The sequence below is a fragment of the Lipotes vexillifer genome, unplaced genomic scaffold (genome assembly GCF_000442215.2).
Source record: "Lipotes vexillifer unplaced genomic scaffold, Lipotes_vexillifer_v1.1 scaffold2162, whole genome shotgun sequence".
NCBI lineage: Eukaryota > Metazoa > Chordata > Mammalia > Artiodactyla > Lipotidae > Lipotes > Lipotes vexillifer.
Genome location: NW_006774405.1, coordinates 287,130 through 298,994, shown reverse-complemented (window position 1 = coordinate 298,994; position 11,865 = coordinate 287,130). Strand labels below are relative to the sequence as shown.

Genomic DNA, 11,865 nt, shown 5'->3' with positions numbered 1-11,865 from the left:
CTGGCCAGGCAGACCTGGCTTCATGTCCGCGCACCACCTTTTACTGGTGGTGTGACCGGGGGCAGGTCATGTATCCTGTCTGGGTCTGAGTTTCCTTCTCTGCAGAGCATGGTTAAATGAAATCAACATCCCCAGAAGCTCTCAGGCCAGTGCTTGGCATCATGTCTTTGCCGAGGAAGTGATAGTTAATATGAGCCTGATCAACAGCTAAAGTCCCTCCTAAGTTTCTGTGCCAAGAACACGTTTATTGTTTTCCCCCGTGAATTAGAAGACTTCCTCTTATCATACAAGGAGCACCAGGTCATCCTCGAATTTCCCTTTTGGCCTCGGGTGCCAGGAAGCTTACCATGATGGGGAGGTCTCAGGGGCAGCTCTTGTTTCCTGTTGGGTCTTCAGTGCAGCACTGTTTTTCCTTTCCTCTCTCTGCTCTTTGATTACTCACTCTTGGCTCCACAGTGCACGTTTTATTACTTTTTACTGTAGTAAAATACATACAAAACTGACCCTCTTAGCCATTTTTTAGAAATTTTAATTTATTTTTGACTGCGTTGGGTCTTTGTTGCTGCGTGCAGGCTTTCTCTAGTTGCGGCGAGCGGGGGCTACTCTTTGTTGCGGTGCGCGGGCTTCTCATTGCGGTGGCTTCTCTTGTTGCGGAGCACGGGCTCTAGGCGTGCGCGCTTCAGTAGTTGTGGCACACGGGCTCAGCAGTTGTGGCTCGCGGGCTCTGGAGCACAGGCTCAGTAGTTGTGGCGCACGGGCTTCGTTGCTCCACGGCATGTGGGATCTTCCTGGACCAGGGCTCGAACCCGTGTCCCCTGCATTGGCAGGCGGATTCTTAACCACTGCGCCACCAGGGAAGTCCCAGAACGTCCTTTTTAGGGCTGAGTAATAGTCCATTGTGTAGAGAGACCACATGTTGTTTATCCAATCATCTGTTGATGGACACTTGGGTTGCCCCTGCCTTTGGGCCCCTGTGAATAATGCTGCTATGAACATCGGTGTGCAGATACTATTTTTAGTACATGACTTTCTTACCTTTCTGAGCCTGGGGTGGTCTCAGCCCAGATTAGAAACTAAAGCTAGGTTTGGGGATCGTTTCTAGGAGCAGACTCTCTGACCTGCTGTTGCAGGGGTGTGTGTATGTGTGTGTGGCAGAGCCTGTGTCCCCGCTGGTGCCCAGGCTGGTTCCTGCTCCTGGTGCACTCGTCCCCCAGCTGCTGCTAGTGGCTCACACCTGCGCGCTTCTTGAGACGCCCTTGGCCAGCAGGTGTTGGTTCCCCGCATGGGCCCAGGAGGTGATCCCCCCGCTTCGTCCCAGTGCCATCCTTGGCCAGTGACCCACTGATGTCCCTGAGTGGGATGAGCCCTGGGGTGCCAGTCACGTTGCAGAGCTCCCCCCCCCGCCAAAGTTGCAGGCTGGTGTCGGACTTCAGCTGAGACCACATCTTTGCCATCCTGTTTCCCATTCCCTTCTCCCAGGGGTTCTCCCAATAAACCACATGCTCAGAACCCCATCTCAGGCTCTGCTTCTGGGAGGTCCCGGCTTCAGACAGTGTGTAATTAACTCGAGCGTCCCCTCCCGTGGTTGTGCGGCTGTGGGGATGCCGCTGGATTCTGATACGATTGACCTTTGAGCCTACCTGGGTAGGAGCGGGCTCCTTGGAGGGGGCACAATTCCCAGTATCTGCCACTTACAGAAGAGACAGGTCCTAACCCAGGAAACCAGGCCATTCAGGCAGTGGCTTTGGGCCAGGGGGAGCAGGAACTCCTACCTCCCCTGGGCCTCCCTCCTTTGTGTTTAGACAGGAGAGGCCCAGGAGTGTTCCAGAGGATAGAGGGGAACGGGGGAGCCCAGTGATGCCGATGGGGAGTGAGCGTGGACCAGCTGCCGTGGACCAGTGATACCCCGCCATCAGGCCCAGCTTCTGATTTTCCTAGAGAAGTTGGGAATCCAACTTAGGTGTAAAATGTTCTGATTTTAAGTGTTATGACATTAAATCAATTATAAATTAATAGCATTGCAATGTTTTAATAACAACAACTAATTTCAAAAGTGCCGTGTGGGCCCCCAAACACACTCCATAGACGGCCAGGCGGCTGGTTGGTGACCGTCTCTGGCTGGACTTGGGGCCAGTGGGCAGCCATCTGGGCAGGCTTCTGGGAGAAGCTGGGAGTGGCAGTGCCCTCAGAGGTGGCGGCCGGCGGGCCAGGTGGTCCTGATTACTCGCGTGCTTGTAACTGGTGTGTCTGCAGGGTCCTGAGTGTCTATTTCCCTTCTGTCATCCCCAGCTGCTTGAGACTCTGTGTTTGGCTGTAGCTGCCTCTTGTTTAAAAGATAGATCCCCTGCAAACATTTTTAATGTTTTGAAACCACACCAGCACCAACCTGAGACTTTGTTCTTGTCTGGGGTTGCCCAGTAAAGATGTAGGATGCCCAGTTAAATTGGAATTTCAGAGAAGTGGTGAATTAAGTATCTCCCAAATATTGCACAGGACATACTTAATACTAAATCATGATGCACTGTTTATCTGAAATTCCTCTGTAACTGCATGTCTTGTATTTTTATTTGCTAGCTCTGGCAAGCCTATTCTTGTCAGAATCAGAAGGCTCAGAGAACCAGAGAAAGGAAGAATTTCCTTACCTTGTGATTCGGTGTCACATGAGGCCAGACCCCACTTTCGGTAGTGGTGGCACTGGTGATCAGTCAGTGCCCCAGGGCCATGAGGGGGGCACCAGGGTGGCCTTGCCCACTCGGAGAGTTTGCTTCTGGGGCCTTCTCTGGGTGGCCACTGAGGTTAATTTATCAGGACGGGGTCACTTACTGTAGGGACGTGTATCTGTGTTTGCGGGCAGGTAGCAGTGAGGGCGGCAGAGCTCTGATCGCTGGCCCTCCTTGCCCCGGCGCCCTGGGGTGGGGGAGGGAGGGACCATACGGGACGGTGGGCGTGTCTTGCACAGAGCCCTCAGCCTCTTGTCTCCCTGGACACTCCCGCGAAGAGACCCTTGCTGAGTGTGCCCCTGCCCCATCCCCCCCACATCCTGGTTGTGAGAAGCTGACCCTGGACTACGTGAGAAGCCGGCTGCCCCCGCCCTAGTAGGGGTCTGGCCAGCCAGGGCCTCCACCACCTCCCCGCTCCTGCCTTAAGCCTGCTTCAGCCCCGCAGAGCTGGATGCACCTCGACGTGCTGTTGGGGGCTCCCATCTTCCTTCCTGTCTAAGGCCTGTTTTCTCCGTCTCTTGGTTATGGAGCGTGAAGCCCGGAGAGGATGCCCAGACGCCCATCACCGGCTTTCACTGCTGGGCACAGTTGGCTGCGTGGCCTTTGTTTCGTGCTGAGTGTGTGAGGGCACGTCGCAGGCTTGGTGGTACTCAGAGTGTCAGTCTTTCAGAAATACCACCGTCTGCAGCTGTCGGAGCTCACGGAATGATTCTGTTCCTTCGTGTCCCCTGGCCCGTGGCCCATCTTGGAGCCCGGGGGAGCCCGATGTCTCTCAGCTGTCTGTTCGCTCCAGGTCCGAGCGGGGAATCCCGCACGCAGTGGCTGTCACGTCTCAGGCCAGTGTGAACCCAGCACAGCATCTCCTCTGCCCACGTTTGCTGTGTGCCGAGGACTCGGGGCCTTTGTCCTTTAGAAGGTCCCCCCTGGACTCTCTGCTGGGGCTGCTGACTTGGGTCCCAGTGCTTGCGGGTCCAGCTGCCGCGTGACCAGCAGCCCGACACCTGGTGGTAGTGGTGTATTTGCTCAGGGGTTTAGGCAGGGGTGGCTAGTCCTTCTCTCAGCTCCATGAGGCATCGTTGGGGACACTGGTGGTACTTATACTAGTCTCCGGGCTGATGGGGGTGTCCGAAATGGCCTCATTCACATGCCAGTGTGTGACCAGCGGGAGTGCACACTGGGCTTGCAGGGTCTCCCAGGCAGGGTCCTCACCCGTTTTCCTGGTGGCTCAGGACTCCAGAGACCAGGGCGGAAGCTGCCAGCTCCTGTGTGGGGCGGGGGTCGGCGTCCCTCTGCGTCCCCTGTGGGAGTGGTCACCATTCTGAGTCTCACTGGTTCGTGGTTACAGCCCCCTGCCACCAGTCTCAGCAAAGGGGGGATGGGCTTGTGGGTTGGCTGGCTGTGTTCATGCCCTCCCCTGAGCCCTCCTGAAGGCTAGTGGGGTTCCAGCGGGAGCTGTGGCCATGGGGGAGGGGGAGGAGCCACCACCAAACCCCTGCTCTGCAGGGAAGGAGCAAGGGAGGTGGGGAACCAGTACCCCAGCCCCTCTCCTGCCCTCTGATCCCCTGTCAGTGGTGGCCCCTGGGCACTGCGGGAGCCCGGGAACGCCGTCTGAGGAGGGTGGCGCCGCTGTCCCTGCCGGTGCAGAGCCAGGTGGGGAAGGGCAGGGCAGGGAGTGGGTCTGGGGGCCAGTCACCGGCCTAGAGGCCTGCACCCGTGCCCTGTGCCCCCTCCACCACTGGACGAACACCCAGTGGCCACATGGTGCAGAGTTCTCAGGGAACTGCCCGGGGCAGGAGAGCTCGGCACTCAGCCCGCACGCACGTGTGGCCTGCTTGCGTACGTGCCCCTCTCCTGGTGTCCGCTCCAGGGCTCATGGAGGCCAGCTGGCACTGTAACAATCGTAGTCTTGTTAACCTGCATGCATTACCCAGCTTCGTTCATCAGTGGGTGTCAGGCGATTCTGGGGGTCTTTCTCTGCGTCTGCCGGGTCCCCGATGAGCCCCTACCTCGGAGTGTGCGCTCCATGACCCAGCCTCAGGCCCAGCCTCAGGGGTCTTTGTCACCACAGTCTGTCTGCTGGGGCTCCCCACTTCAGGGAGGTCAGGTCCCCTTTTTCAGCCCCTCCCCTCGTGATTCCTCTTTTCATATTGGAGGGGGGCTGATTTGCAGAAGCCACACATTCAGGGGGCCGCTTCCTGCAGGGGCTGTGGGAGACAGCAGCTGGAGCCCCCCGGGAGGGGCGTGTTTGAATCTGAGGACCAGCAATGTAGAGATTGTGCCCTCCTACTTCTCACTTGTATGCATGTTCCCAGCCCCGCTAGCTTATCTCCAGGGATGGGGAGCTCCCTGCGCACCTGCAGCCTGATCTGACTCTGACCTGGAGAAAGCTTTCCCCACGTGGAGCTGAGGTCTCTTGCCCTCCATCCTCCGTACACACCTGAGGGGCCATAACCTGTCCTGAGCAGCTGTGGAGATGTGCCAGGCGCCTCTGAGGCTGCTCTTCCCCAGGGTAGCCACCCCAAGGGACGCAGCCCCTCGCCACTGGGCCACCTCCTGCGGACACATCCCAGCCGGCCCCATCCCTCTCGAAGGTGGGCACACCCCCTGCAGACTGACGGGGATTCTGAGCAGCATGCAGGGGCCCGGACTTCCATTCTCCCAGCTGGAGACCACAGTGGGAATGACCACGGGGCTCCCAGTTCAGAGGTGAGCCTGGGGGGACCCTGAGCTCAAGCACGTCCAGCCACATGTGAATGAACAGAGAGTCCATGGCGTAGGCTTCGTGGGGAACCGGGAGGCCACACGCTGTATGACGCCTTGGGGTGGCTGGGGCTCAGGAATTTTCCAGAGAAGTAAGAAGCTGGAATTTTCACGTGAGCATTTCCAATCTGTAAGTGCTGGTTACTAATTGAAAACTAAAAGCTCACTGCGTGGGGGACTTCCCTGGTGGCACAGTGGTTGAGAATCCGCTTGCCAATGCAGGGGACACGGGTTCGAGCCCTGGTCTGGGAAGATCCCACATGTCGCGGAGCAGCTAAGCCCGTACGCCACAACTACTGAGCCCGTGCACCACAACTACTGAAGCCTACGTGGCTAGAGCCCGTGCTCCGCAACAAGAGAAGCCATGGTAATGAGAAGCCCGCGTACTGCAACGAAGAGTAGCCCCCGCTCACCGCAACTAGAGAAAGCCCGCGCGCAGCAACAGAGACCCAACGCAGCCAAAAATAAATAAAATTTTAAAAAAAGCTCAGTGCGTGGGACACACAGTGCATTCGTGGGCTAGGTAGTGCCCATGGGCCCCAACTATGACCTAAGGTGTGGTAGAGCCTCTCCGCTGTGTACAGATGCAGAGCTGAGGCTTAGAGGGGGCAAGGGCCTTGCTCAGGGTTGCACAGCAAATGTAAACGCCAAGCGGGGGGCTGATGTTCTTTGTCTTTCCTCCGGGCCTGGGGTGCACCCAAGATCTGGATTCACATGGTTGTGGGCAGTTTGTGACGGTAGGGGGTCCAAAGGCCGGGGTCCAAGGGCCAGGCCCCGCTGGGAGCCGTGCGTGGGCTGTGGTGGGAATACTGCCTCCTGGATACAGGGTTCCTGTGAGTGTGTGATGAGGAGGGGTGGGGGGCACAGGGGGAGGAAGCTTCTTTCTTAAATGACACTGTTGAGGGCAGACTGGAGGGAGGCCCTTCGTCCCTCCCATTTCCGTGGTTTGTCATGGGGATCTTGGGCCCCTGTCCTACGGGGCTCTCCACCCTCCTGAGGCGGCCGTTCAGCCTGGGGGGACGTGCGTGTCAGCTCTTGTCCAGAGACCCCCCCGCCTCGCCTCTTTCTGCGCCCAGCACAGGCTCTTGTCCCTGGAGGCGCCCTTACCATCCTCACCTGGACCATCTCTGGGCTTCTCAAACTCGACAAGGCCCAAACCAGGCTGCCCATCTCCCATGCAGGCCTGTGGCGCTGCTCCGCGGCTTTCCCTGCCTCAAGAAGCCCCAGCTCTATCCTTCCAGGTGTTCAGGCCCAAACTTCTGCTCATCCTGGACTCCCTTCCTCACCCCCACCCAGGCCGTCAGCACATCCCGCCACGTCCTCTCCCGCTGCCCATCTCTTGCCCACCTTCCCATTCTCAGCATGGCAGCAGACGAACCCTTTAAGTAGAGCGTCCCATCAGGTCATTCCAGGCTCCAAGGCTTATCTGGGCATTACCACCCTGGCCCTTGCCCACTGGTTCCACTGTAGTGGCCCCTGCTGCTCCCCACCTCCCTTGTGCAGTCCTGCCTCAGGCCCTTTGCACTTGCTGTTCCTGCCACCTGACATGCTTTGCCTCCAGACATTCATGGGGCTGTGTCCACCGATTGGCTCAGGCCTCAGCTCAAATGCCACTTCCTTAGAGAAGCCTTGCTTGACCACCCTGGCCAAAATAGGCTCTCCCACACCCCGGCCTCTTCCTGTCCCATTTCCTGGCTTTCATTCATTTATGTCTTCATTGTCCTCATGACTGCCTGACGTTCAGTAGCCTCTGGAATTGCTCCACGCACCGGAGTGCCAGTGCTGGCAGAATGTCCATGGGGCCTGCCTCACTTGCTGGTAAGCCCCAGTTCTGGAGGGTGCCGGCTTGGAGGGCCTGTGCCCTCAATCCTGGCTGACTGGCCTCGGAGGCAGACCTCCTCTCCTGCTGCGTGGCCGCTGAGTCGCTCCGTCACTGCCCTGCCCGACAGGGTCCTTGCACTGCTGTCATGCTCTCCCCAGCTCAGCCAGGAGGCAGGCAGCACGAGGGCTGCTTCTTTCTTCTCTCTGTTAAAGACTTTTAGGAAGTTCCTATTATTCTATTTTTTAGGTTTGAAATTTACAAACTTAAAATAGTAGAGATCTCACTTTATTGTTTTTTTTCTAAATCAGACAATCGTTGCAGTGACTGCAAATGATAGCGCAGCTTCGGGGCCGGGAATGGGTGGAGAGGGAGCCCTTGTCTGTGACTGAGGAGCATGCAGCCCGGGGGTGCAGGCCTGGCCCCGAGTCACGCGGGTCCCAGGGCTGTGGGACCGGCGACTTTTGCAAGGATGGAGGTGGGGGGAGGAGCGAAGACAGTGAGAAGGTGACATTTGAGTGGCTTGTAGAGGGTAACAAGTAGGGGCTGCGGGAGTGTCATGCCAGGGCCCCTGGAGGGAGGGTTAGGGTGGCTCGCACAGGGAACCCAGACTGTTGCTTCCTGGTTGGGAAGCCAGGAAGCCATGCACATCGGGGTCAGCTGCTTTCAGATCACAGCGGCTTTGCAGAGAAAGGGCAGGAGTGGATGGCGGGGAGGGAGGTGGCAGGCATGTTTCAGGGCAGGTGGGGGTACAGCTCGAGCCAGGGCTGGGCTGCGGTGGTGGAGGAAAGTGGGCAGAGGGCGGAGAGCTGTTCACGCAGCTCAGTGGGTGGGCGGGACTTGGTGTGTGTGTGTGTGTGTGTGTGTGTGTGTGTGCGCGCGCGCGCGCGCGAGTGGGAGCGTGCGCGTAGGGATGTGAGGATGACTGCATGCATGTGAGTGAAGGTGGGGAGGCTGCCCAGCTGTGCACACGTGCCGGCGTGTGTGCCAGGTGTGCACATGTATCCCTCTGTGGCCGCCACGTGGTGCTGATCCGTGTCCTTTCCGATTCTCCCAGGGCCTCGTGAGAGAGAACGGTTGATCTGGAGGCGACGCGTGGCCGCCTGCGGGGCATGGCACCACTCGCGGAGCCCGTGGGAGCCTGGCTGGCCATGGCCGTGGCCCTGGCCCTGGGCCCAAGCCCCAGCACGGCGGTCCCGGGGCAGGACTGCACGGGCGTTGAGTGCCCCCCGCTGGAGAACTGCATCGAGGAGGCGCTGGAGCCGGGTGCCTGCTGCGCCACGTGCATGCAGCTGGGCTGCGCCTGCGAGGGCTACCAGTACTATGACTGCCTGCAGGGTGGCTTCGTGCGCGGCCGCGTGCCCGCCGGCCAGTCCTACTTCGTGGACTTCGGCAGCACCGAGTGCTCCTGCCCGCCGGGCGGCGGCAAGATCAGCTGCCAGTTCATGCCCTGCCCGGAGCTGCCGCCCAACTGCATCGAGGCCGTGGTGGCGGCCGACAGCTGCCCGCAGTGCGGCCAGGTGGGCTGCGTCCACTCTGGCCGCAAGTACGCCGCTGGCCACACCGTCCACCTGTCGCCCTGCCGGGCCTGCCACTGTCCCGACGCCGGCGGCGAGCTCATCTGCTACCGGCTCCCCGACTGCCACGGAGACGCCGCCCCCGGAAACTTCTCTGACGCCGAGGAGGGTGACCCTGAGCGACACTATGAAGACCCCTACAGCTACGACCAGGAGGTGGCTGAGGCGGAGGCTGCGGCGGCCCTGGAGGGCGAGCTCCAGGTAGGCGCTGGGGGCCCGGCTCCTCTGGGAGCTGGGGGTCAGCCACCTTCAGCCATCCAGGCCACCCGCTGGCCGGCCGCGCTCCCCAGGCCCACGGCAGCTGCCGCCCTGGGTCCCCCAGCCCCCGTGCAGGCCAAGGCCAGGAGAGTGACGGAGGACAGACAGGAGGAGAGAGAGGAATTGACAGTCAGGGAGCAGCCGGCAGCAGGTGGCCCCAGGGGCCTGGATGGACGGCCCACGGCAGGTCCAGCCCCTGGTCTCCCTGTCCAAGAGGAGGCGGCAGAGGCCAGGGCACGGCCCGAAGAGAACCTCATCCCGGACGCCCAGGCCACCCCCCGCAGCGCCGGGCAGGAGGGAGCTGGGCCCATTCCAGCGTCAAGCACGGCCAGTGTCCTCCCATCACAGGCCACACAGAGTGCTCCCGAGGGCCCGGCAGAGCCCAGCACGCACGCCATCCTGACCACACCTCACCATGAGGCGGCCCACGTCCCACCCACCCAGGAAGTGCCCAAGCAGCCTCCGGTTCTGCCCCGTTCTCGGCCAGAGGAAGACACAGACCCCAACTCTGTCCATTCTGTCCCCAGAGGTGACCATGAAGGTAAGACTGTGTCCTGGTTTCTCCAGGGACACTCTTCCCAGGGAAGGGCAGCCTCGGGGCTCTGTAGCCTGGCCCAGGTCTGTGCACAGCTGCCTGGAGCAGGGGAAGCTGGGTCTGCGGGGCCAGGCCAGGGTCAGCCAGCGCCATCCCCAGAGCTCCGGGCTGGAGGCTCTGAGATGGAGCTTTCTCCTGGCTCAGCTTCTGGGGGTGGCATGGTGGGTGGATGGGTGGGGTCCCTTTCACAGTAGGTGCTGGGCTACCTGATAGGGCTGTGGCCGAGGGCCTCTTACGTGTACCTTATCAGGGCTGGGGGGCCCCTTCAGAGGGCTCCACAGGTGCCCTGGCAGGAAGTGGGAGCTCACAGCCCTGATACAGCTGCCTGCTCACACCTCCCTGACAGTAGCCTCTGGGCATGGATGCTGGGCTCTTGGCCTCTGCGGTGGCAGCAGAATGGATGCAGGCTCTTGTGGGGGCTCCTTACAAGAGCCCAGTACTGGGTCTGTCACCCTTTCCTGCCAGGGGTCCTGCTAACATACAAGTGGTTTCTGTCCCTCCTCTGCTCAGTACCTGCTGTGGCTCCTACCTACTCAAAGTAGATACTGAAGTCCTCTCAGGGGCCTCAGGCCCTGCACAGCCTGACCCTGGGGCCTGCCGGGCCTTCTCTTCACCCTTTTCTTGTCCCTTTTGGCTGCTGTAACAAAAATACATAGACTGGGTGGCTGAACAGCAGACGTTTATTTCCCATAGCCCTGGAGTCGGGAAGTCTAAGATTGGTTGTCTGATGAGAGCCTGCTTCCTGGTAGAGCAGATGAGGCCACATCTCATCTGGGTTACATCAGAGGTGGAGCAAGCTCTCCAGCATCTCTTCTTAGAAGGGCACTAATCCCATCATGAGGCTTCCACCGTCAAGACCTAGTTTTCTTCCCAAAGCTCCATCTCCAGATACCATCCCGCTGAGGATTAGGGTTTTAACGCATGAGTTTGGAGGTGGGAGCATAAACACTCAGTGCCTAGCATCCCTCTCCCTCCGCACTGTGCTTAGCTGCACAGCCTCCTGGCCCCTTCCAGTACTTTCCAGCCCCAGGGCCTTTGCACTTGCCACTGCCTCCTCCTGAAGTGCCTTCCAGGTGTCCATGAAGTTCGCTTCTTCCAGCCATTTGATCTCTGTTCAAGGTTACCTGCCTAGAGAGGCCTGCCCTGACCACCCCAGTAAAGAGCACCCACCTTCCTCTTACACTGCTTTAATTCCTCCCAGTAGTACCTGGCATTGTAGCACATCGTTACTTGTTTAATTTTGTCTCCCCCGGTGGAATGTTAGAGCCATGAGTGGAGGGACTCCATCTGCCATCTTCTCTGTTGTGCACACAGTTGGTGCTCTGTAAACACTGGGTGAATTAATGAGGGAATGGGGGGGCTCTCTGGCCACCCCTTTGCCAGTCATCCCCTCTCATGCTAGTTCCCTGCCACCCCATGAGCACCCTACACTGTCATCCCGCTGTGTCCCACCCCTTTGCTCACACTCTCCCCAGTGAGCTCAGGCAGCACCGCTTCCAGGAATCCTTTGCTGGGTCTTTGTGTCTTGTATGACCCTTCCTCCATCCCCACTCTGCAGCTCCCTGCCCCCCACCTCTGAGGGAGCCCTAGGAGTTGTCTGGGTGTCTAGATATCTCTCTCTCCACAGCTGCGAGTCCATGTCTTGTTCAGTCCTGTGTCATTCACTCTGTAGACCCTTATTAGGTACCAACTGTGGACAGGCCCTAATGGGCCGCTGGGAGGCAGGAGCTGGCCAGTGTGGTCCGCAGGCTGTGAGCAGGGGCTGCCCGGGTGGCATCTGGGACGGTTTCCTGGCGGAGGGGGCCCGTGTGTCCAGAGCTATGACCCTTGCTGGGCGTCTGCTGTGTGCTGAAGCTGAGACTGCAGGCTCCCCCAGCCCCCAGGCCCCCGCCCTGGTGGCTCCTTCCATCCTGCTCTCGGTGGACGGGCGCAGAACTCGCCCTTGCTGAGCACCTGCTAGGTGCCCGGCCCCGTCTGTGACTCGATCCGCCCACAAGCTGGGAGCTGGGCTCCTTCTCATTTTCAGCTGACCAGGTTGAGGGTGGAGAGATGTGGCTCGTGGCGGCAGAGCATGCTGTGAGAGGTGGTGGTGGGGACCAGGGCAGGGGGCTTCCGGGGGCTCCTCCCCGCCCAGCC

At 59.7% G+C, this 11,865-nt stretch overlaps 1 protein-coding gene across 1 annotated transcript in view; it reads left to right on the top strand.

Annotated features, from left to right (window-relative positions):
* Positions 1-8,411: 8,411 nt before the first annotated feature.
* Positions 8,412-11,865, top strand: part of FBLN2 (fibulin 2) — a 52,435-nt gene continuing 48,981 nt past the window's right edge. Inside the window, exon 1 of the mRNA XM_007449155.1 lies at positions 8,412-9,675. Within this exon, the coding sequence (XP_007449217.1) occupies positions 8,412-9,675 (1,264 nt within the window). The remainder of the gene's footprint in view (positions 9,676-11,865) is intronic.